The sequence below is a fragment of the Sturnira hondurensis genome, unplaced genomic scaffold, assembly GCF_014824575.4.
Source record: "Sturnira hondurensis isolate 20B ecotype Veracruz unplaced genomic scaffold, ASM1482457v3 Scaffold0020884, whole genome shotgun sequence".
Classification (NCBI taxonomy): Eukaryota; Metazoa; Chordata; class Mammalia; order Chiroptera; family Phyllostomidae; genus Sturnira; species Sturnira hondurensis.
Window position 1 is genome coordinate 361,542 of NW_028093515.1, and position 22,000 is coordinate 383,541.

General features: G+C 60.5%; 2 protein-coding genes across 4 annotated transcripts in view; one reads left to right on the forward strand and one right to left on the reverse strand.

Moving 5' to 3' along the window:
• Nucleotides 1-802: 802 nt before the first annotated feature.
• On the forward strand, nucleotides 803-12,718 carry CAPN12 (calpain 12). The gene is made up of 21 exons (XM_037030800.1): nucleotides 803-1,039; nucleotides 1,376-1,445; nucleotides 1,612-1,730; nucleotides 1,922-2,055; nucleotides 2,773-2,941; nucleotides 4,375-4,449; nucleotides 4,527-4,612; nucleotides 4,687-4,761; nucleotides 5,085-5,248; nucleotides 5,330-5,541; nucleotides 6,010-6,021; nucleotides 6,239-6,447; nucleotides 6,672-6,714; nucleotides 6,797-6,856; nucleotides 7,284-7,341; nucleotides 7,719-7,789; nucleotides 7,888-7,950; nucleotides 8,425-8,503; nucleotides 11,054-11,170; nucleotides 11,264-11,322; nucleotides 11,414-12,718. Exons 1-21 carry the CDS (start codon nucleotides 803-805, stop codon nucleotides 11,438-11,440), a joined length of 2,139 nt encoding a protein of 712 aa, XP_036886695.1. The 3' UTR covers nucleotides 11,441-12,718.
• The window catches only part of ACTN4 (actinin alpha 4), a 70,054-nt gene continuing 60,340 nt past the window's right edge, over nucleotides 12,287-22,000 (reverse strand). For 2 of the 3 annotated variants that reach the window (XM_037030798.1, XM_037030799.1), the window contains exons 12-21: nucleotides 20,808-20,958; nucleotides 18,173-18,281; nucleotides 17,832-17,972; nucleotides 17,576-17,758; nucleotides 17,346-17,480; nucleotides 16,268-16,447; nucleotides 15,457-15,603; nucleotides 14,106-14,171; nucleotides 13,304-13,462; nucleotides 12,287-13,176 (exon numbers count right to left, since the gene is read on the reverse strand). In XM_037030798.1, coding sequence (XP_036886693.1) covers nucleotides 13,018-13,176; nucleotides 13,304-13,462; nucleotides 14,106-14,171; nucleotides 15,457-15,603; nucleotides 16,268-16,447; nucleotides 17,346-17,480; nucleotides 17,576-17,758; nucleotides 17,832-17,972; nucleotides 18,173-18,281; nucleotides 20,808-20,958 — 1,430 coding nt within the window. In that variant the 3' untranslated portion in view covers nucleotides 12,287-13,017. Of the gene's footprint in view, nucleotides 13,177-13,303; nucleotides 13,463-14,105; nucleotides 14,172-14,482; nucleotides 14,564-15,456; nucleotides 15,604-16,267; nucleotides 16,448-17,345; nucleotides 17,481-17,575; nucleotides 17,759-17,831; nucleotides 17,973-18,172; nucleotides 18,282-20,807; nucleotides 20,959-22,000 lie in introns of all 3 variants that reach the window. The other variant, XM_037030797.1, reaches the window with a different exon arrangement.

The window sequence follows — 22,000 nt, forward strand, 5'->3', positions numbered from 1 at the left end:
ATCTGCTCCCCCAGACCCTGAGCTCATGTGGGCAGAGCAGGGGGTCGAGGTTGCCGGTGGGCCCAGCTCCCAGCCCAGAGCTGACCTTCGTGGTCAGCCCTGCCTGGGCGACTAGGCTGAGGTCTGCCTTGTTGAGGAGGCGATCCAGGTGGTTCAGGGCCCCGCTGTGGGTGGCTGAGGGGTCCCAAGGACAGAGAGAAGGATGGAGAGGGACAGACAGGCACAGTGAGAAACAGAGGCACGGGGAGACAAAGAGGGAGGGATGGAGCTAAGGGAGTTACAGACAAAGACAAACAAGCAAAACACAGAGAAAGAAAAGAGAGAGAGATGGGCAGAGGGAGTGAGGCGGAGACGGAGAAGAGACCCTGAGGCAGAGAGAGAGGACGTCGGGTGGAAAGAGGGAGAGAGAGGCACAGCAGCGGACACACCGCCCTCCCAGGACCGAAGAGGGAGACACGCTGGGACAGGACGGCAGAAACGTGTCCCTCACACTGATCGCCTTCTAGGAACCCTCACGGTGGCAGCCAGTCCTACCTGGGCTCTGCCCTCCTTCTCTCCTGCTGCCGCCCAAGCCTATTAAGCTGCTATCCTGGCCACAACTGAGGGCCCCACGCCCTGGGGAGGAAACCACTGAACAGGCGTCCATGCTCTCCTGCACCCCAAACCATCAATTAGTATTAACGAGGAAAGGCTTCTCACTGCCTAAAGACCCCCATCAGGACTCAGAAGGAGGGGAAGCCCCACCCCCGTGACTCAGGGGGTTAAAGGACCTGGGGCAGGCCTGTGAGCCCAGAGCGTTCAGATGGCGTGTGGCAGCGGGAAGGTCACCATCCAGCTGGTAGATGAAGAGGCAGGACCTGGATCCTGGGACCCGAAGCCTTTTAAAGGCCAGAACTATGAGGCAATCCGAGCAGCCTGCCTGGATGAGGGGATCCTGTTTCGTGATCCCTACTTCCCTGCTGGCCCTGATGCCCTTGGCTATGACCAGCTAGGGCCAGACTCAGAGAAGGCCAAGGGGGTGAAATGGATGAGGCCCCATGTAAAGTTTGGCTGGGGGCTGTGCTTTGGGTCCGAGGGAGGAGGGGCTGGGGGCTTGGGCTCCTGGGTGGGAGGGTGGAGGGGCTGGGGGCTGTGCTCTGGGCCCGAGGGAGGAGGGGTCGCTGTGGAACCAGCTCAGAGCAGGCTCCGCCGCCGTCCTGAGTCCGGGAGGGCCCAGGGAAGCCTGCCGCCTGCCCACAGGCTTACAAGCCTCTCACTGTGGTGGAGGGGCTCATTACTCCAGAGCTGTGAGGGCAGGACGGGACTCAGGCATCGGACCTCCCAGCTGCTCCTTCCCGTCCCTTCTTGGCTGAGGCCCGCAACCCGTCTCCCCCAGGAATTCTGTGCCGAGCCCCAGTTCGTCTGTGAGGATATGAGCCGGACAGACGTGTGTCAGGGGAGTCTGGGTGAGACCACTGAACGCTTCTAGAGACCCCAGACCCCAGACCCTGCAAGGGTGGGACCCTGACAGACACCCCTGACCTCCGTGCCCTGCTCTGTTCCCGCTGGCTCTGCCTCCCCACTCTGCAGCGTCCCCTGTCCCTGGGCCTTAGTCTCCTTCTTTCCTCCAAGGTAACTGTTGGTTTCTTGCGGCCGCCGCTTCCCTCACTCTGTACCCCCGACTCCTGTGCCGGGTGGTGCCCCCTGGACAGGGTTTCCAAGATGGCTACGCTGGCATCTTCCACTTCCAGGTAAAGCTTGGCCCTCTCTGTTCATGCCTCAGTTTCCCCCAGGTGACATGGATTTCCTAGTTGATACTGCTCCCTGGGGTCTGGAATTTTGGACAGGTACAGCAAGGCCAGGGGTCAGAGGGTGGGGCCCAGGAGGGGTAGGGGGTTGGAGGTTGGAAGCCCAGCCAGGGCCCTGCCCCTTCCCCCACCAGCTCTGGCAGTTCGGCCACTGGGTGGACGTCGTGGTGGACGACAGGCTACCTGTGCGTGAGGGGAAGCTGATGTTCCTGCGGTCAGAACAGCGGAATGAGTTCTGGGCCTCCCTTCTGGAAAAGGCCTACGCCAAGTAAGGGCCCCAACCCCTCCCCCTCAACTGTAACCCTAAGCCCCCAGCCCCCCGGGAACCCCGGAGACCCTTGACTTTTGGGATCTTCTGGATGCCCAGCTAAGGATGCTAAACCAAGTCACAGCCCCTGGGTCCCTGATGTCACACATCCCCTGAGGCCTTTCAAACTGTAAACATCTTCCTCCACCAAAGCATCGCACAAAACATTCTCAGAGACCCCCCCAAACACCCAGAATTCTTAAAGAGCCTGAAATTTCTTAACAGGCCCTAGAGTCACAGAACCTAACATTTACCCTCTTGGGGAAACTGTGGTCTCAGGCAATCTCTCCTGATCCACTGAGAAACCGAAAGCACCCCAAAGTGTTGGGTATAAGCCCTGGGACCCCCAAATCTTGGCTTTCCCCAACTTGTGGATCCGAAAGCCCCGTGGGGATTACCCCCCAAAGCAGACATCTGCCTCCAGAGACTCTGAGCACCCGACACAGCCCCAGGGTGCCCTGAATTCTGACGGAGCTCTCCTGACACCCCCAAATCAGGCAGCGTCGGTGGCCCAGGGTCCGAAGGCTTCCAGAGTGTGCCGCAGTCCCCCACCTCAGGAGTGTGCACATTTCAGGAACAGACCCTGGGACCCCACGCCCTGGGACAGAGGTCCCCAGATCCTGAGGTGCTTGTACATGCCTCAGACGCCCCCCCCCCATGCCAGACTTGCTCCCACAGGCTCCATGGCTCCTACGAGGCGATGCGAGGAGGCCACATGAATGAGGCTTTCGTGGACTTCACAGGTGGCGTGGGCGAGGTGCTCTATCTGAGGCAGGACGTTCCAGGCCTCTTCTTGGCTCTGCGCCACGCCCTGGCCAAGGAGTCCCTCGTGGGTGCCACTGCCCTGGTAAGAGGGCCGGACTCCCGTGGAGCACCCCCACCGGCACCAGCGCACAGTCACAGCTGGAGGGGGAGGCGTCCTGTGTCCTCCTTTGTTTCACTGCTGGCTTATTCTCTCTCACAAATCAAACACAAGCAAGTCAGAAGGATATTTATTTGCTTTCTTAACTAACAAGCTTCAGGCATAGCTGGATCCAGGTGCTTAGCAGACACTATAACTGTGTTTTTCTCTTCCTGGTTCTGGGTTAGCCTCACTCTTAGGTGGCTTTTCCCCTCAAAGGGGGGAAAAAGAGCTCCCCTCCCCTGCACAGTTACCTCCCACCACCCCAGAGGTAAAAAAGAAAAGTACCTCTTCCTGAGAATCTCAGCAAAAGCCCAGGATTGATTTTGATGGGCTCATCATGGGTTGTATGTTCATGTGTGACCCAACTGCATACTCATTCATTCAGCGAGTCAGTCTAACTCATTCATTCATTTAGTTAACCCTGCACTCAGTTACTTGCTTTGTCTTTTGTGTTTCTTTGTCTCTTTCCTTTCCTTCTCCCTCTGTCCTATATCTTTCTTTCTTTTTCTTTTTTTTTTAAGTTGTATTTATTTTTAGACGGAGGGGAAGGGAGAAAGAGGGAGAGAAACATCAATGTGTGGTTGCCTCTCATGGGCCCCCTACTGCGGACCTGGCCTGCAACCCAGGCATGGGCCCTGACTGGGAATCGAACCCACAGCCCTTTGGTTCACAGGCCTGCGTTCAACCCACGGAGCCACACCAGCCAGGGCTGACCTGTATCTTTGTCTCTAGGTCTCTGTCTCCCTCTGCTTCCATCTATTTTTTATCTTTTATCTTCATCTCCCTCTGCTTCCTCTCTTGCCTTCACAGACCAACTCCCCCCCCCCCCCCNGTTAACCCTGCACTCAGTTACTTGCTTTGTCTTTTGTGTTTCTTTGTCTCTTTCCTTTCCTTCTCCCTCTGTCCTATATCTTTCTTTCTTTTTCTTTTTTTTTTAAATTGTATTTATTTTTAGACGGAGGGGAAGGGAGAAAGAGGGAGAGAAACATCAATGTGTGGTTGCCTCTCATGGGCCCCCTACTGGGGACCTGGCCTGCAACCCAGGCATGGGCCCTGACTGGGAATCGAACCCACAGCCCTTTGGTTCACAGGCCTGCGTTCAACCCACAGAGCCACACCAGCCAGGGCTGACCTGAATCTTTGTCTCTAAGTCTCTGTCTCCCTCTGCTTCCATCTATTTTTTATCTTTTATCTTCATCTCCCTCTGCTTCCTCTCTTGCCTTCACAGACCAACCCCCCCCCCCCCCGTGTCAGTTTCTTGGGTGCTCTGCTCCACTCCTGCTTTGCTGGCAGGAGGTTGGGGGACAGGGAGAAACAGCCACCCTCTCCCTGTCCCTCCACACGGCCTCACCATCCTCTCCCTGTCCTCTGCCCAGAGTGATCGGGGCGAGTACTGTACAGAGGATGGGCTGGTGAAAGGACACGCATATTCAGTCACAGGCACACACAAGGTGAGCACCCCCCCGGGGGGCGGGCTGGCAGGGGGTGTCCGGGCGCTAACCCCCCCTGATGCTGCCGCTGCTCCCAGTTGTCACTGGGCTTCACCAAGGTGCGGCTGCTGCGGCTGCGGAACCCGTGGGGCCGCGTGGAGTGGACCGGGGCCTGGAGCGACAGGTGAGAGAGATCTGGGGTTGCGTGGGAGGGGGTTGGCCCCACCCACCCACGCCTCACACTCCAGGCTTCTCTAGCTGCCCACGCTGGGACATGCTCCCCACCCAGTGGCGAGATGCCCTGCTGGTGAAGAAGGAGGACGGAGAGTTCTGGTGAGTAGGATGATGCAGGAGCCGGGTGACACCGGGTGACTTCTAGAGATCTGGCACTTGTGGAGGGGCTGCCGGGGGTTTGCTGGTGACTGCGCGTCTGCAGGTCTTGACGACCATCTGACGATGCTCAAAAAGAGTCTGTGGACCTTGGCGCTTTGCGGGGCGTTTTTGAGGGCTTGGAGAAATCTGGAGGAGCTGGAGGGCTCAGAGATTTGGGGGTCATTCTGTTTGGTGGACTGAAGGGTACCTGGCAATGCTTGAGAAATTTGGGGGCCGTGTGACTTGGGGGCGGGGGCAGGGTCTAACTGCAGGCCACTGTCCAGGATGGAGCTACAGGACTTCCTCCGCCAGTTTAACACCGTCCAGATCTGCTCGCTGAGCCCCGAGGTGCTGGGCCCCAGCCCGGCGGGAGGGGGCTGGCACACCCACATCTTCCAAGGCCGCTGGGTGCGAGGCTTCAACTCCGGCGGGGGCCAGCCTGCTGCTGGTGAGACCTGGAGGGGACTCTGAGGGGCAAACCAAGGGACTGTGACAGAGCAGGTAACCCCCTTTCTTTCTCCTCTACCAGAAAACTTCTGGACCAACCCCCAGTTCCGGCTGACGCTGCTGGAGCCCGATGAGGAGGAGGAGGACGACGAGGGGCCCCGGGGGCGCTGGGGCCCTGCAAGGGGGAGCCGCATCCCCAAGTGCACTGTCCTCCTGTCACTCATCCAGCGCAATCGGCGGTGCCTGTGGGCCCAGGGCCTCACGTACCTCACCGTGGGCTTCCACGTGTTCCAGGTGGGACTCCGGGCTGAGGAGGCAACAGGGAGCAGGGAGGCATGGAGGATCAGGGAGCCATGGGGACATCCCAGAAGGCCCAGAGGAGCTGGAGAGGCTGAGGGCAGGGGTGGGTGGGGTGGGGTGGGGGGGTTGGGCTCTGACGAATGCCCAGGGAATCAGAGGGTGTCAGGGAGAAACTAAGGTCTAGGGGGCCACAGAGGCTGAGGGGTCAGCAGGGTCGGGAAGGAGTTAGAAAGAGGGGGCGCTGAGGATCAGGAAGGGGATGAGGAGCAGAGAAAGCACAGATGAGAGGAACAGGGGGTCAGAGAGAGGGGCTTGGACAGGGACTGAGGGCCAGGGGCTTAATGAGGGTGAAATCAGAAGAACAGAGAGAGGAGGGGGTTGGGGGTGAGGGGGGAGGCAGGGAAGGAAGCCTGAGGCCCCGAGGGTCCCTCCCCCGACTCCCCTTGCTCTTCCTTCTTACAGATCCCCGAGCAGGTGGGTCTCCGATGGGACCCCAGATCCCAGACTCTATCCTCGAACCAGCCCCAGGGCCTCTGACAACCGGCAATGGGGCAGGGATGGCCTGGGGCGCGCTTGGCGCGATGGGTGATCCAGCGGGTTCGTTCGGCAATCTGGAGGGAGGGATGCGTTACCGGGAAGGCCCGGCGGGGTGAACTTGGGCCGTCCTGGTCACGCGGCCCCCGCCCCCCAGCTGCTGGGCCTCTGGGACTCCCCGCACAGCCGCGCGCACCTGCGGGGCCTGTTGTGCGCGGACCGCTCGCGCTTCTGCGCCCGTCGCGACGTGAGCCGCCGCTGCCGCCTGTGCCCGGGCCACTACCTAGTGGTGCCCAGCGCCGCCCACGCGGGCGACGAGGCCGACTTCACACTCCGCATCTTCTCCGAGCGCCGCCACACCGCCCTGTGAGCCCGGGCCCCCGGACCCGCCCTCGGGACCCCCAGACTCGCTGCCCTGAGGGTGGGGGGCGGTGCTGACCCGCCTTCGGAAGCCACAGCCCCCGTGGGTCAGCCCAGGGTCCCGGCAGCCTCCCTAGACGCCGCCCAATTGCTCTGCTGTGACCCCATCCGCCCCAGCCCCAGGCGCGGGGGAAGCAGCCCCTCCCTCACTTTCGGTCTGTAATTTGCAGGGAGATCGACGATGTGATCAGCGCCGACCTGCACGCTCTCGGGGTGAGGGGCCGCTCCGGGACCGGCACGACGGGGTGGGGGTGGGGACCCTCTGGGCCACCACTGAACCCCTCCCACCCCGCAGGCCCCCAGCATTCCCCTGGAGCTGGGGTTGGAGCAGCTATTCCAGGAGCTGGCAGGCGAGGTGAGGAGGGGGACGGGGCTAAGGGGGTGCCGCCCCTCCCCCTGAATGCCTAATTCCCCCTGGCTGTGCTTGCCTCGTGACCTCCTTCTCTCAGAACGCTCACAGCTGTGCCCCACCCCCAGGCCTGTGCCTGCAAGTTCCCTCCCGCCCTCCCTGCCCTGCCCAAGCCCCTCGCCTTTCTCCTGTGCCCTTACCTGAAGGCTCCCCTGACCCTCCGGGGCTGATCAGCCACATGTCTGCTCTGGGCTCCCACGGCCCAGGGCTTCCCTGCTGCAGCCCTGACCCGTTCCAGGGACCGGCGGGGACCAGAGGGCAGGCTTGGGCTCACCCGGTCTTGGCTGTGTCCCCAGCACTGCCCAGCAGGCTGTGTGGGCGGGGCCCAGAGCCCCTTGCTGAGGGCCTCACAGCCTGCTCTCTCCCTGACCAGGAGGAAGAACTCGGTGCCCCGCAGCTCCAGACCTTGCTAAGCATTGCCCTGGAGCCCGGTGAGTTGGTGCCTGGAGTGGACCTCAGGGGGCCGGCGTGGCGGCAGCTACGTCTGTGCACCCACGAAGCTGCTGGGCATCAGGCCACAGGAACCCTGAGCTCAGCCTGGTGGTGTTTCCTCACACGGGGTCCTGAGGCAGGACCGATGGCTGGGGTCACAGCCACTCATAAGCCCCCCTCCTCTAAGCGAGAGGCGGGAAGTACGGCTGCGACTGGCACTCAGAACCCCCTTGCCTGGGTTCAGGTCTCAGCCCCGTTAGTTGCCAGCAGTCCTTTGGCAGTCCTCAGTGTCTACGAAACGGGATGCAGTAATCCCCAGCGCTCACGACGACGGCCAGTCCACAGGAGGCTCAGGGTCCCTGTTTGTTTTCTGCAGCCCGGGCCCACACCTGGATTCCCAGAGAAATTGGGCTCCGGACCTGCGAGCAGCTGCTGCAGTGTTTTGGGGTGTGTGACGGGGCCGTGCCTGGGTGGGGACATGGGGATGTTGGGGCCTCTGCTCCTCTTCTGGGGACACTGACTTCAACCAGATGTCCCGTCTCCAGCACGGGCGCAGCCTGGCCCTGCACCACCTCCAGGAGCTCTGGGGACATCTCCGAAAGTGGCAGGTAAGGTGCACTGACCAGCTCGGCACAGGCTCCCAGCTCAGCCCCTTTCTGGCTGTGTGACCTCAGGCCAGTAACCTCCCCAGGGAGATGGCGTCACTCCTCCAGCCATGGGAGGTGGCGGTCCTCTCCTGCCCCGGCCCGAAACCCAGGTTGAGAAGACAAGGGTCTCAGGCCCCTCTATATTAATCATGGTGATAAGGCACCATTTACTGAGCCCTCACTAGGCCCCTTGTGGGTAGTCTTAACATGTCCACACCACCAACAACCTAGTTGATGCTGTCACTACCGAGCCCATTATACAGACTGGGAAACAATGGCCCAAAGTGGTGGAGCTGCTTCCCCGGGGCACGAGGCCAGGAAGAAAGGGAGCTGGGGTGGGAGCCCAGGCTATCTGGCTGAGGAGGCCCCCTTTGAGCCTTCTTCGGGGAGCTCAGGTGCCTGGGGGTGGGACTGACCTTATTCCCCCCACCCCAGGCCATATTCGACAAGTTTGACCAGGACGCCTCTGGAACCATGAACTCCCATGAGCTAAGACTTGCGCTGAATGCCGCAGGTTTGGACAGAGGGCCTGGGGTGGGTCATGGGGACAGGATCGGCTACCCCTCCTGGCCCCGGCCGCTTCAAGTCCCAGCAGCCTACTCAGCTGACACCTTAGCTCGCTGCCAGCTCTCGGCAGGGAGCATGTGGCCAGGAGAGGCGGAGGGGAGAGGCGGAGGGGAGAGCCCTCTCTGGGTGAGAAAGAAAGGGTTCGAGAGGGGCTGGGCTGGGGCAGGCATGGGAGCTGGGTCTGGGAGCTGGCCCTGGTCTCCGGGGCAGCGTGGCAGTGTCCTGGATTCCCGAGCCCGGGCTGGAGCCCTAACTGCTGACTCACTCCTTGGGGGCCCTGGGCACCAGAGTCCACCCCCTTGAGCCTCCGTTTCCCTCTGTACAGTGGCCCTGACACAGGGTGTCTGCAGGAGTGTGACCTTCCTCCCCGTGTGGTGGGGGTTGGGAGGGAGTGATGGGAACCCCCAGATCACCACCTACCTACCCCAACCAAGTGACTGGTGAGACGTGGGGGGTGGGGGCAAAGACCCAGGGGCCTGTGAGTAAAGAAAGGAGCCCAAGACAGAGGGGAAGGGATGGAGTCAGAGAGAAGATGAAGATGCAAGTCTGTGCCGTGTGCGCACTGTTCATTCGCCATCCCCGAGTGCCTGGTACGTGCCTGGTGTTCTGGGCAGAAGAAAACTGACCAAGTGCTCCTGAGGGACTGCCCTTCCGGGAGGGCGATGTCCCCAAAGAGGAGGAGGCCAGAGGGCGGGCAGTGCTAGGGCGAAGAAGCAAGCAGGTGAGGGTGCTGGGCCTGCAGGGGCGAGGGGGTGAGACAGGGCGGTCAGGAAAGGCCTTGCTGAGGTTTGGGCGGAGACCAGAGCAGTGAGTCTTGGCGACTCCAGGCCAGGAGAGCTCCAGACGGGGGACGGCCAGTGCCAAGGCCCTGGGGTGTGAGCCGGCACCCAAGGAGGCTGGTGCAGAGTGAGCCGAGTGAAGGAGGCGCCCCGTGATGGTGACGAGGACAGAGGGCCAGTGCTGAAGCCAAGTGGGAAGGAGGTGGTTAGAGGAAAGATTCGTGATGGTGGGGCGGGGGGGGGGGGGGGGGGGGAGCCCCACGAAGTGTCATGAGGGCCTTGATTCTTTAAAAACTTTTGAGATACATGTACGAAAGAGAAGCAAGTCCAAGATCAGGGTGTGTGAGGCTGGAGCGACAGCTGTGTCTGGAGGAGGGTGTGCCAGGGAGGGGACCGGGGGCAGCAAGCTCCAAGACCCCGGAACAGGCGTGCCACCTCAGGGGGGCAGGGGGGACTGGGAGGAGAAACCACCTGCTCTGCTCAAGGCCCTGGCCTGGCCGACCTTGGGGGCTCACTGGTGAGCAGAAGCCCTTTCTTGAGCCCCCACAGCTTCAGTCCAGGGGTCGCCTGAGCTACCAATGACAATGACAGCCCAGAGCGGTCAGCGTTGGGGTGGGGAAGGCCCAGAGCACCGTGGGAGCCAAAGAGATGCTCGAAGCTGCTATTCTGGGCAGAGGGGCAAGGGGCCCAAGGTCCAAGTGGAGGAGGGGGAAGAGTGGGAGGTGAGGTTCGGTCAGGGAGGGCCACTGGGCACTCGGACAATGGGGCCGTGGGGAGGGGTAACCAGGAGGTAGGTCATGGTCACTAGGGCCCAGTAAGTTAGGTGAAGGACTTCACTGGTACCAGGAGACCCTGGGCAGGACGCCAGACACCAGGCACCACAGACCATAGAGCCCACAAAAGTGGCCAGAGGAAGCTGATAGTCTCCATGAAGAGAACAGCAGGAAGTCCAGAGGGGCCCCTCCCTCCTCTGTGTTGGGAGTGGACTCCCCAGCACAGCAGCCCTCCCCTACCGCCCCCCCCCCCCCCCGAGGGCAGATGGAGGCCAGAGCTCACACGCGGCCTGCTTGGATGAGGCCACAGACCCCCAGCCCCAGGCTTCCAGGCACAGAAGTGTGACGGCACTGGGTGATGTTTATCACATGAATGCGGTGGGAAAAAATGGGACTTAGGAGGCAGCAGAGGCCCATGAAATTGCCCCCAAATTGTGTTTACCCGGCCCTGTGGGGCCAGGAGTCATCAGTCTGCAACCTCCAGCCCCAGAGGGTGTCCGCGACGTGGAAGCACCAGGGTTTGCAGCTCTGAGAAGCCTGTTTAGATTCCTCATTAGAGATGTTTTCTAAACTTTAGAAATCACCCCCACTGTGGAGTATAAACTGACTCCATATGGGACAAGAGTGTTCTGCACAGGAATATTCCCCGGGGGCCACTAGCAGGAACCCCGCAGTTTCACGGAGTAGTAACACGACACAGGGGCTACACGACAGTCCTGAGCCCTCTTCACACAGCCTGCAGGGGTCCGGGCTGCCACCACCCCTCCCCCGCGGGATGAGGAACCTGGGCCTATAGCCACACTGCTGGGCTGGAGCAGAGCTGGGGTGCAGGAGGTGGGCACACACACCTGTGGTGTCACTGTGTCTCCCAGGGAGTCAGGGGGGGGGGGCGCCACTCCGAGGGGGGTTCACAGTGGCCCAGGCTCAGAGGTGGCCTCTTCCTAGGCTTCCACCTCAACAACCAGCTGACCCAGGCCCTCACCAGCCGCTACAGGGACAGCCGCCTGCGTGTGGACTTTGAGCACTTTGTGTCCTGTGTGGCCCAGCTGACCCGCGTCTTCCGTGAGTGCCGCCCTGGCTCGGGTGACTGCGGGAGGGTGCCGCCTGTGGCAGGGGGGCTGGGGTGAGGGTGCTCACCCGCCCCTCTCTGCGCAGGCCACTGCAGCAGGCACCTGGACGGGGGCGAGGGGGTCGTGTGCCTGACCCGCAGACAGGTGAGCCCAGGCTGGAGGGAGAGGTGGCAGGGGGTGCAGGCAGCAGTCCCAGGAGATCCCCACCTCGAGCCGGTTGTCCTTTTTTGCCCAGTGGACGGAGGTGGCCACCTTCTCCTAGGATTTGCTGCAGGAACATGTGCTGCTGGAGTTGCTGGGAGCCCCGTCTTCCCCTCGGCCCGCCCGGACCAGGGCTCGTTCACCCCACAGAAGCGGGGCTCTGAGCAACACCAGCCTCCCGTCACCCCACACCTCCCTGCCTGGCATGGGGGCTGATGCTGGCATGGAGTTGATTTCTGGCCCCACCACTCACCAGCGGGGTGACGCTGGGCAAGTCACTGCGTCTGTGCTCTGCGCTCTGCGCCTGTGAGCAGGGGTGGTACAGCACCCTGCCTGGCCAGGCGACACGAGTTAGTCAACGCTGCACACCTCGAACAGGCCTGGCCCCCACTAGCTCTCTCATGTTACACATATGTGGGAACGGGACTGGGCCCCCCCAGGCCCCGCCTCCTCTGGGAAGAGGTGGTTTGTCACAGCTCTGCTAGCAAGTGGAGAACGGGGACAGAAGAGGACACTGTAGACTCCTTAAAAATATTACATGTTTTATTATCCTGTCCCCAGAAGGGTGGTTTATCCAGAAACCAAGAAAAAAATTATCAATCAGAATAAACCAAAAGGGGAGTGGGAGGCGGGAAGGAACAAAACCATCGACTAACAGGTAGCCAGGCCAGCAGCCCACCCTCCACTTCGGGAGGGTCCCGGGGCCCATGCCCTACGACAGACAACAGAAAGAAACCAGGCAGGGACAGGGGAGCGGGCAAGTCAGCTAGGGCTTCATTAAGAGAGTAAGAGGCGGCAGAGACGTGTTGTTGCTAGGTGAATATATATTTATATAATAAATCCGTAAGTTAATAAAGTAAATAGTCATTCTCTGAAAGTTTTAAATTTTTATAGCTTTTTTTGTGATTTTTGTTTTGTTTCGTTTTTTTTGGTTTGGTCCTTAGAAAATCCGAGACGTGGGTCCAGACAAAGCAAGGTGGGAGCTGGCTGGGGCAGGGGCAAAAGGTTGGTCTGCTTCGTCTCACCCCTCTGCTGCAGAGGGGGGTGCTGTGGCACAAGGCCCCGCCCCCCACCCAGCCACGACAGAGAAAGGGAGGGGGGTGAAGGGAGCAGGGTGGGGTCCTCTTTCCTATTGAGTAGCTGTGGCGCCCTCTGCTGGGCCCATCGCAGGCATGAGCAGTTCCTGGACAAGGCACATAGGGCCACTGGGGCTTTGGCCTGGATGTGGGAGGCCTTGAAGGGACCTCAGGAGCAAAGGAAGGGGCAGGGTGTGGCAGGTATTCCTAGGGCTGAGAGGACCTGTTTTGCTGTGGGGATCCACTGTCCCCTCTACACAGTTTAAAAAAAACATATATTTACCAGACCAGAAGTGCTGACCCCAAAAAGTCTCCTGTACCCCTATCCAGGGGGAGGGGGAGAGAACCTCCTGGCCAACTGACAAAGAGAGAGGAGAGAACCTGCCCCAGCCCCTCCCTGCCCACCCGCCACCCCCCAGAAAGGACCCACAGAGTGCTTTGCATAGATACAGAGTCAGAGGAGCAGGACCAAGGAGGTCCCGCAGCAGGGACAGGGGCTCCCCCAGCCCCTCCTGGAGGCTGTGAGGAGGGGGGTGTTCGGTCAGGGCTCTCCGTGGGGGCCTCACAGGTCACTCTCGCCATACAGGGCCGTAGAGAAGGACTTGTAGTCAAGGGCACCAGGCACCGCATCGGGGCCCTGGTAGGGTGCCATGCGGGCGATGCAGTACTCGGCCTGGTCAGGAGGCAGCTCTCTCCGCAGCTCCTCGGCTGTGATGAAGTTCTGGGGGTGGCAGGGTCGGACTTAAGGCAACCTGCAGCCCACACTGGCCCCTGCAGCCCCTCATGCCCAGTCCTGGATGCAGAGCCCTGCCTTGCCTGCCCCAGGAGCTGAGAGGTGTCTGGCTTACCTTGTCTCCAGCCAGGACCTTGAAGGAGGCAATGACCTGGTCAGCTGTGTCTGTATCGGTGGTCTCCCTGGACATGAAGTCAATGAAGGCTTGGAAGGTCACGAGGCCACTGTGGTTGGGGTCCACCACGCTCATGATGCGGTTGAACTCAGCATCGCCCTGAGAGGCAGGAGTTGGGCGGGGACAGGCAGCTTGTGAGTGGGCAGGATGGCTGGGCCGGTGCAGCAGAACCGGGCTGGGAGGGCGGGGCTGAGCCCAATGCACATGCCAAGTCATCAGCCTGCCTCAAATGGTCTTGGCTCCCCAGGTGACTGCCCCATGTGCCCCAGGCTGGGGACAGGTGCCCTCTACTCCCCCTCCCACATTTTTGAGAAGTGAGGTGTGGGGAATGCATCAAACAGGTCTGCTGCTCCTCAGCCCTAGGCTCACAAGTTAGCTCTGGAGGGTGGGGAAGAAAGAGAGAAGAGAAAGAAAAGGGAAAGAGCCAGAAGCCTGACATCCTCTCTCTGCAGACTTCCAGAAAAGGGGGTGGGAGGCTCAGGAAGTCGTCAGAGCGACCCCAGCCCAGCAGATGCAGCAGGAGGAGGGGGGTGAGGCTGCACTGATCTGGTGGAGGGGTGTCCCCGAGGACCTGGAAACTCTGGATGGGGGTTAGCACGAAAAAGGAGGAGGAGGAGGAAGGGGGAAGGGGGAAGGAGGGGCAGAAGGAAGAGGGGAGGAGGGGAGGAGGGAGAGGAGGCAGAGGAGGAGGGGCAGGGGCAGGGGGAGTGGCGCAGCAGCGAGGGAGGCAGAGGCTGCATACCAGGCTGTATCCTGTGGAGATAAGCAGAGCCCTGAAGTCATCGGAGTCCATGCTGCCTGTCTGTTTCTGCTCGAGGACGCAGGGACAGCAGGAGGCCAGGCCCAGAGTAGGCAAAGGGGCCACCCCGTGTGCACAGCGGGGAAACAGGACAGTGGCAGGAGCGGGGGCGACAGAGGCGGCCCCAAGAGACCAGGTAAGGAGAAAGGGTCCAAAGAGACACGGGTGGGAAGGAGGCAAGAGAGCCAGTGGGATGGCACACAGTGGCGGGGGGGGGGGGGGGGGTGGGGGGATGGCAAGGGTGGGGAGACAGAGAGGAGAGAGAGAGAGAGAGAAGAGCAGTTAATGCCGTGGTCCGCTGGGGCCCAGGGGACGCGTACCTGCCGGTCATTCTCCACATCGTAGCCCAGGCTGATGAGGCAGGCCTTGAATTCCTCTGGCCCCAGCGACCCGCCGTGGTCCTGCCGGGTGTCCAAAGGCAGGTGTGCGAGGGGCGATGTGGAAACCAGGCAGCACAGAGGTGGAGAGAAGGGCCAGGGTTACATGCAGAGGGCGAGGGGAGGGGAACACATGAAGGAGGGAAACACAGAGTTAGAGGTGATGGGAACAAGGCGATGGCTGGGGACGGCTGGGGCAGGTGGAGGGGTGGGTGGCCTGGAGGGCAGCCAGAGGCCTCCTTCCATCTCCTCTGGGCTAGAGCAGGGGTGGGAGCTGAATGGTGCAGAATTAAAAACTGATTCCCAGTTCTCTGAGGAAGAGGAGAGCACCCCTCACTTTCAGGGTCTGGGGTGGGAGGAAAGGGACTGCAGGCCACTCTGCTTCTGACGTCGGGGTCCCTGCTTGAGGCTGCAGGACTGAGGCTGCAGGGCTGAGGCTGCACACTCGTACCCACAGGAAGAAGGCAGATGATGTATCAGCCCAGCAGTGGATGGGGACTGGGGAAATGCTAGCACTCAGGCCCTTCCAAAGTGGCTGCCAGGCCCAATCTGAACTTTTAAGAACACCACGTGTACGCGTGGACCAGATTCACAGGCCAGGTCTCCAACCTCAGGTGTGAGGGTGCTCAGTCTGTCCTGGGGTCTCATGGGCAGGCTGGCAAGGATGCACAGCTGAAAGCAGGGCTTGGGAACCCCTTTCTCCTCCCAAAGGAAACTGTTTATGCCGTGGGTCAAGGAGATGCACGTCTGCACCTCCTTCCATGGCTGAGGCCCCGCCGGCCCGTGAGTGGTGGCTGACACACAGCAACTGTGATGTGAATGAACTGACGGATGCAAACACAGAGGGGGCAAAATGGGACAGAGACAATGGTGAGAGCAGAGGGGGAAGATGTCGAAGGGCGGAGGGAGTTGCTAACCTTGTCGAAGTGGTTAAAGGAGGCCCGGAACTCCTGCATCTGCTCCTGGCTGATGCCCTTGGCATCTCGGGTGAGGATCTGGTTCTCGACCTCGTTGATGGTGCGGGCGATGGTGGTCAGCAGCTGCTCCCAGCCCACGCGGATGTGCTGGAGGAGGAGAGACAGCATGAGGGCGGGCGGGGCTGGCGGGAGTGCTCGGACCCCCACAGCTGCGACTGAGGGGGTGTTGGAACTGGGTTCTCCCAGATGCCAATCCAGGCCAAAACTCTCCTGGGCGCCTTTTCTGCTTGCCGGAGCACAGTGCCTGCCAGCCATCTCCGCCCACCAGCAGGGTTCATGTCGCCTTAGTGTGTGACTCATGACAGATGTGGCAGAGGGCCAGGGCCGGACACCTGTGCAGCGTTCACAGGGAAACCACAGAGCTGTGCTGGGCAATGTGTAACTGGCCTTGGGAGAAACACTGCCCCTTCTCTGTGGCATCTGGGTGTGCATGCTGTGAATACAGTCACTGTGGATGATGTCAAGCTACGAAGGCGGTGACAACCGGCCCTGAAAGTGCTGTGTGGACGCCAGCACACACCGGGTGGGTCTGCGTCCTTGAGCGAGAACCAACTGCAAGGCCACAAAAGGGCAGGCGCTGCCCTCCCCACTCTCTCAAGCTTGTTCTGAGATGTGCTGTCATAGTGAGGGGAGCACAGTGTTACGGAAACAGTGATTTTTAAAAACGTGTGAATGTTCTGATTTGGCATTTTCGGTTGGAGTGGAAGAGGAGAGGGAGGCAGCAGCAGAGGCTCCGACGGGCCCAGCGCACCTCCATGGTGTAGTTGGTGTGCTTGTTGTCGAAGATGAGGGCCTCCTGGATGAGCTGGTGCTGCTGCTCCAGCAGGTCCAGGTTCGGCTTGTAGTCCACGATGCTGCGCTCGTACTGCTTCAAGTGGTTCAGCTGGTCCTCCAGGGTCCCATTCATCTCGATGGATATGCGCCCGATTTCCTGCACAGGAGGCGGGTGCTGCTGGGGGTGGGGCCACAGCCGGGGCGCCCCAGCCTGCGGCCTTTGCCCAGGGTCCCCCTTCTGAAAGGCCTGTGGCTCCCATGACTGTCCCTTCCAGCCTCACGCTCCAGTGTAAAAGCGTCCACACTGGCGAGTTCCTGTGCTGAGCACTACAGGTGCCTAACCTCGACACACACTTGACTCACGGTGACAGGCCCTGTCTACAGATGTGAAAACTGAGGCCCAGTGAGAGACAGAATTCAGAATCTGAACTGGGCCTTGCTGACTTCAGAGCCTGTGGCTGCTGAGCACGGGCACCCCCGATGCCTCAGTGCAGGCAGCTGTTTCAGCGACACCACTCTGGTCACATGTGCCTGGTGGGTAGTGACCACTTAGAGGTGGCCAGACTCAAAATTGGCGTCATTACAAACCTTCCTGTGCCTAAGTCATGAGGGTCACTGTGAGCACGCCGTGAGGCTGAGCTGGGGCCACCTCGGCCACAGCCCTACCTCCGCGCCTACAGCACAGCCAGCACACAGCAGTGGATGCCAGCATTTATTGTGGAAATGAGGTAACTTTTCCCTCCCATTTTAGAGATGAGAAAACTGAGGAGCAAGGTTACATTGTGACTGAGCTCACGATCATCAGTCTAGGGCAGACTCAAGACTCGAATCCCCTGATGCCTCAGCCAAGTAGCCCTCTGGGTGGCGCTGCCGTTTCCATCCGTACCATCTTATCCACCCTCCTAATCCCGCCACAGGTCAGGGCTCCCAGAGGGTGAGAGCTAGGACTCGGCCCACCAGGGGCGGGTGACCATCTGCCCACTGGCCTCCTGCTTACTGGAGGCTCTTTCCCAACTCTGCCCTGGGCTGGGCAGGGCTAGGACAAGGCCCCTCACCTCCATCTTCGTCTGGATCCAGGGCCCCACGATGTTGGCCTGGCTGGCGAACTGGCGGCGGAGGTGCTCGTTGGACTGCTGCTTGCTCTGCTCCTCCAGCAGGGCATGGTCCCGCTTGGGCACCAGCTGCTGCACCTGGGGAGGGGCACGGAGCAGGAGCAGGAGCAGTCAGGGTGTCGGCCCCTCACCTGGCCAGCCCTGCCCTGGCCCTGCCGAGGGGCTCTGCCTACCTTCTCCCACTTGGAGTTGATGATCTGGGGGGTGACGGTGGTGTAGGGGTTGCTGCCTGACAGTTTGATGTGGTTGCTTTCGGCGATCCTCTGGGCCTCCTTGTGGATGGCCAAGATGGCCTCCCGTTCCCTGTCAGCATCCGGAAGCGTTGACTTGAACTGGTCATGGGCTGAGATCAGGCCCTGGGGGAGAAGAAGGGGTGAGGGGCAGCCCAGACCCTTGGAGGTCCCATGAGGAGGATGGGCAGGGGCGGACCTCGATCTCCTCGATGGTGTGGACGATGAACATGTCCTGGAGGTCCTCCATGGCACTCTCCATCCAGTTGTTGAAGGGAGCGGCCCGCTTGGCATACTCCAGGTGCAGCTGGTCAATGGTCTCCAATTGCTTCTCTGTTTTCTGGTGTGTGGGGCAGGGGAAGGAAAAGGGACAGAGGAGGGAGGTCAGTCAGCAAGTAGAAGGGGGTGAGTAACGGGGAGGGATTCAGGGGCCCCCGAGAGGTCAGAGAAGTCCCCTCTGGGTGGGTCAGGGACAACCAAGGGTCTGCGCACTGAGAGCAGTGGGGAAGCTGGGCTCCAGGGTGACATCACCCTCCTCACCTCCAAGGCTTCTCTGCGACTGTGAGTCAGAGAGCCAAGGGCATCCCACTGGTCGCAAATCTTCTGGCACCGAGTGTTGACGTTGTGGGAGTCGTAGTAATCCAGCTCACTGTGGGTCGGGCAGAAGGTGGTGAGACCCGGCAGGGGTCAGCTGGGTGTGCCTGGACTCACCCGCCCCCAAGGACCCCAGGGCCTGGTACCAGGGGTATCAATGCTGAAGGCTATCCATCACCCCTTTGCCCTCTGGCACCCCCGGGGTAGGAAGAATTCGAAGGTGTGGTGGGGAAGGGGCTTCGGGAGGGGGCAGGGGCTTCCTCCTGCTCACTGATCTATGAGTTGCTAAGCTACCATACTTCAGGGGGGCGGGGCACAGAGTGGGGCACTCAACCAAGGCTTCGGTGGACGGCTTTCCCACTGAAAGAAAGCCAAGCAGAGCGTGCGTGTCGCAGAGCACGTGTGTCAGAGAGCACGGGCTCTGGAGACAGGTTCCCTCCGTCTGAATTGCAGCTCCCTGATTCTGTACTCCCGTGGCCCCGGGCGGAGGAACCCTGTTTTTCGTTTCCTTGTGTGTGCACCGTGGTAGGGAGGTTACTTCGGAAAGCAGGCCACTCAGTGAGTGGAAGTGCTGAGAGCAGTCCTGGGCACCCAGCAGGCAAAAGTAACAGCTATCTATTAAAGGTTGGATATTTATTTTAATGGGTATTAAGAAAAAACACGTAATTAACCTGAGATCTAGTTCTAAGCAATTGATAATTAGGGAAAAAGTGAGCTGATAATGGTATAGGTATTTATTATTACTCATGTGACTAAGGTCGGGAAACCCTGGGCTGATGATCATTTCAGACCCCCAGCGCTCCACACGCCTCCTGCCCCTCTGCTCCCCGCCCCGGAGTCAGCCCCAGGCCCCCATCTCCTGCGGTCCAGACACCTGGATGCTTTGTGCGGCAGAGCCCTAGGGTATCGGTGTACAGGCAGAACCTCAGTAGCATGGTGAGGTGTGGAGAGCAGGGAACAACTCTGGGAAGGAACAGGAAAGACTGGGGGACCAGACGGTTGTCTCACCTGCCTGGGTGCAGGGCCCGGGGCGAGCAGTAAAGGCTAGGAGAGGGAGTGGGGGCAAGGCTGTGCTCCGGAGGGCCAAGCAGCCTGGGTTCCATCTCTGTCTCGACCACTTCCCAGCTGTGTGACCTTGGGCCAGGCGGCTGGACTCTCTGTGCCTCAGCTCCCTCTCTAACCTGGGTGCCAGGGCACACCACCATGAAGACTGTAAGCCACGCTGGGGTTAGGAGAGCTGGTACAGGTGGAGCATTGAGCGCTCCTGGAGTTCCTGTCACTGCTATTAATCAACGCTCCGCCAGGCTGCACATCCAAGCTCATTCTGGCTGGCTCTCGGTCCTGACTCATCTTTGGAGAAACCGACAGCACCCTAGACAGCCCTGCCTTTCTCTCCTCCAGGGCTACTGTCCAGAAAGGTGCTCCAGGGACCACCTGTTCCCTGGCTCAGGGTGATGGGTTTCGCACGGCCGTTCCCCAGTGCTGGAGCAGCAGGCTGGCCTAGGGTTTACTCCAACTCTGTGTCTGATCAGCCTCCAGGGGCTCACCCGTCAAATAAGAAACCTGCTCCCGACCCACCCCCACAACCCCAGCAGACACAGGCATCTGTGGCCTTGCTCTCCTCCGTCTGTGTGTGCCAGGTGCAGGGGCTCTACCCCAGGAGAGCCTGCAGGACCCCAAGGGCTGCCGGGATTGTGGTACAGTGAAGGCCTCATGGTACTTCTGCCTTGGGGCAAGCAAGCGGGGAACCCCCAAACAACTGGACAATGTGTAGGGAACGAGTCAGGGAAGACGCTGGCCCTCCCCAGCATGGGGCCCCAGCCTTGTAGGAACAAAGAGAACTCTGGGGACGACTGTGGCAGGGTGGGTGGGGGTATCTGCAGAAATCTTGGTTCTAGCCAAGGATACTATTTTTGAGCAGACAGCTATTTTGGGAGCCCCGTTGCCCCTCCAGGGCCTATGGATTTTCCATGAAGTAATGGCCTGGGCCTCCCACTCCCTGGGTCCTCCCTGCTGCTGGCTGTTGCCCTGGTGGAATAAGGCCCCCATTCACTGGCTCTGGAGGTTCAGTGTACTAATTGTGTGCACAAGTTTATCTGACTGGGGCGGAGAAGGGAGGGCAGAGAACCCGGCTGCCTGGAAGGCCTCACAATGGTGCATTCTGAGTGGGAGGGAAGGGCTGTGCAGAACAATGGGCTCTCTGTGCACTCTGTGCAGCCAAGTCCCTCAGGAGCAGCCGGAACGGGGGAGGAGGTGGGGCGCTAGGCTGCCCACCTTATCAGAGGCAGGGATCTCCCTGGGGTGGCAAGCCAGGAAGTGGAGCCCAGGGACCCTCAGAGCCTGAAGAACCAGGACAAGGAGTCAGAGCATCTAGATCCCACTATGTTTCTCTTCAGGAGTGAAGACAAGATAGGCCAAGGGAACACCCCATCAGGCTCTGGCATCTGAAAGGAGGGGTGATGGTGGAGAGGGATGGAGACCCCGCTCCAGGCATGGGCAGCTGCACCCCTGGGTGCCACCCAGGACTGCTGTGGGCGGGGTGCTGGAGGGGAAGCAGGTGGTAGCCCTTGAGCCCACTTACTTGAGCTCCTGGGCAATAGCCGCGATCTGTTCCACGCGGTCCTGATGTGCAGCCAGATCACTCTCGAAGGCCTCATGCTTGCGGATGAGGGCTTTGATGTCTGACAGGGTGGCCGTCTCATAGTCCCGGTGCTTCAGCATAGCCTCCTTCCCTGGGGGCGGAGCAGAAGGCAGGACACACTTAGACAACAGGGCGCTGGGAGTCCACCATGGGCCTGTCCAACCAAGGGGGAGGAAATGGGGTAGAGCCAACATCCCTGGCCTTTCCAGGGATCTCTTAGTCCAGTACGCCCTGGATGGAGCTGGGAGACACCGTGGAATTGGTGGGTCTGAGCCACATATCCCAATTCAACCTGTGTGGTCTAAACTCAGTGTCCGTTCGTGGTAGGAGACTGTGAGACTGGACGGTTTTGCTGTGCATGGAGGGGGGTGACCTAAGGGGCTGGGGGTGCAGCCCACGCCTCAGCCGGGCAGAGGAAGGGGAAGTGCTCCCGTCGGGGTTCTTCCCGGAGCCCACCCCTCTGCACATCCCTGGCACCTGGGGGCTGGCTCCCTCGGGTGGTGGTCTTATCACCTATCTACACGCCCCACACTGTCCTAAGGGTTTTGCTGTGCAGTGAGGCAGGGCCCATCATCAAGCCCTTTGAAGGGAGGGAGAAACACTGTTATTAGATCTGGAGCCTAGTTAATTATATGTACCAGGGCCGAAGCTCAAGTGAGCCCTGTAAGTGGAGTGAGGTACTAGGGAACGAGTGGAAAACGCCAGCCTGGGAAGGGGGCTGCTTCAGGTAAGCCACCTCAGGCAGCCCCTGGAGTGACAGCTCAGAAACCTCCTTCCTCAGCTGCCCGCTGGGTCCTCAGAGCGGTAGGACGACACGCAGCCTCTCCATCGTCTGGGAAATGGGGCCAACACCAGCACCTAAGGTCTCAGTGAGGCGGTGCTCGAGAGAGGCAGCAGAGCCAGGGCCGCTGCAACCTTAGTCACCCCGAGGACAGGGCCTGGCGCTGGCAGGCAGCAGGCGGCAGCCTGGGAGACTGACTCCACTGGCCCTGCCACCCCAGCCCTGGGGTAGGACGCTTAACCACAACAGCAAGCTTGCAATTCCTTTCCCCAAATTGCTTTCTCCCAAGGGTGGGAACCTGAAATAGCAGGTTACCACTTCTCTGCCTCAGCAGAGTTTCAGCAAGAATTGG

Bases quoted from the DNA above. Each gene is read 5' to 3' on its own strand.
- CAPN12 (XM_037030800.1), top strand. From the start codon at position 803: ATGGCGTGTGGCAGCGGGAAGGTCACCATCCAGCTGGTAGATGAAGAG. The intron at 4,450-4,526 runs GTGAGCACCCCC...CGCTGCTCCCAG, and splicing joins CAGTCACAGGCACACACAAG to TTGTCACTGGGCTTCACCAA. The intron at 7,790-7,887 runs GTGTGTGACGGG...TCCCGTCTCCAG, and splicing joins AGCTGCTGCAGTGTTTTGGG to CACGGGCGCAGCCTGGCCCT.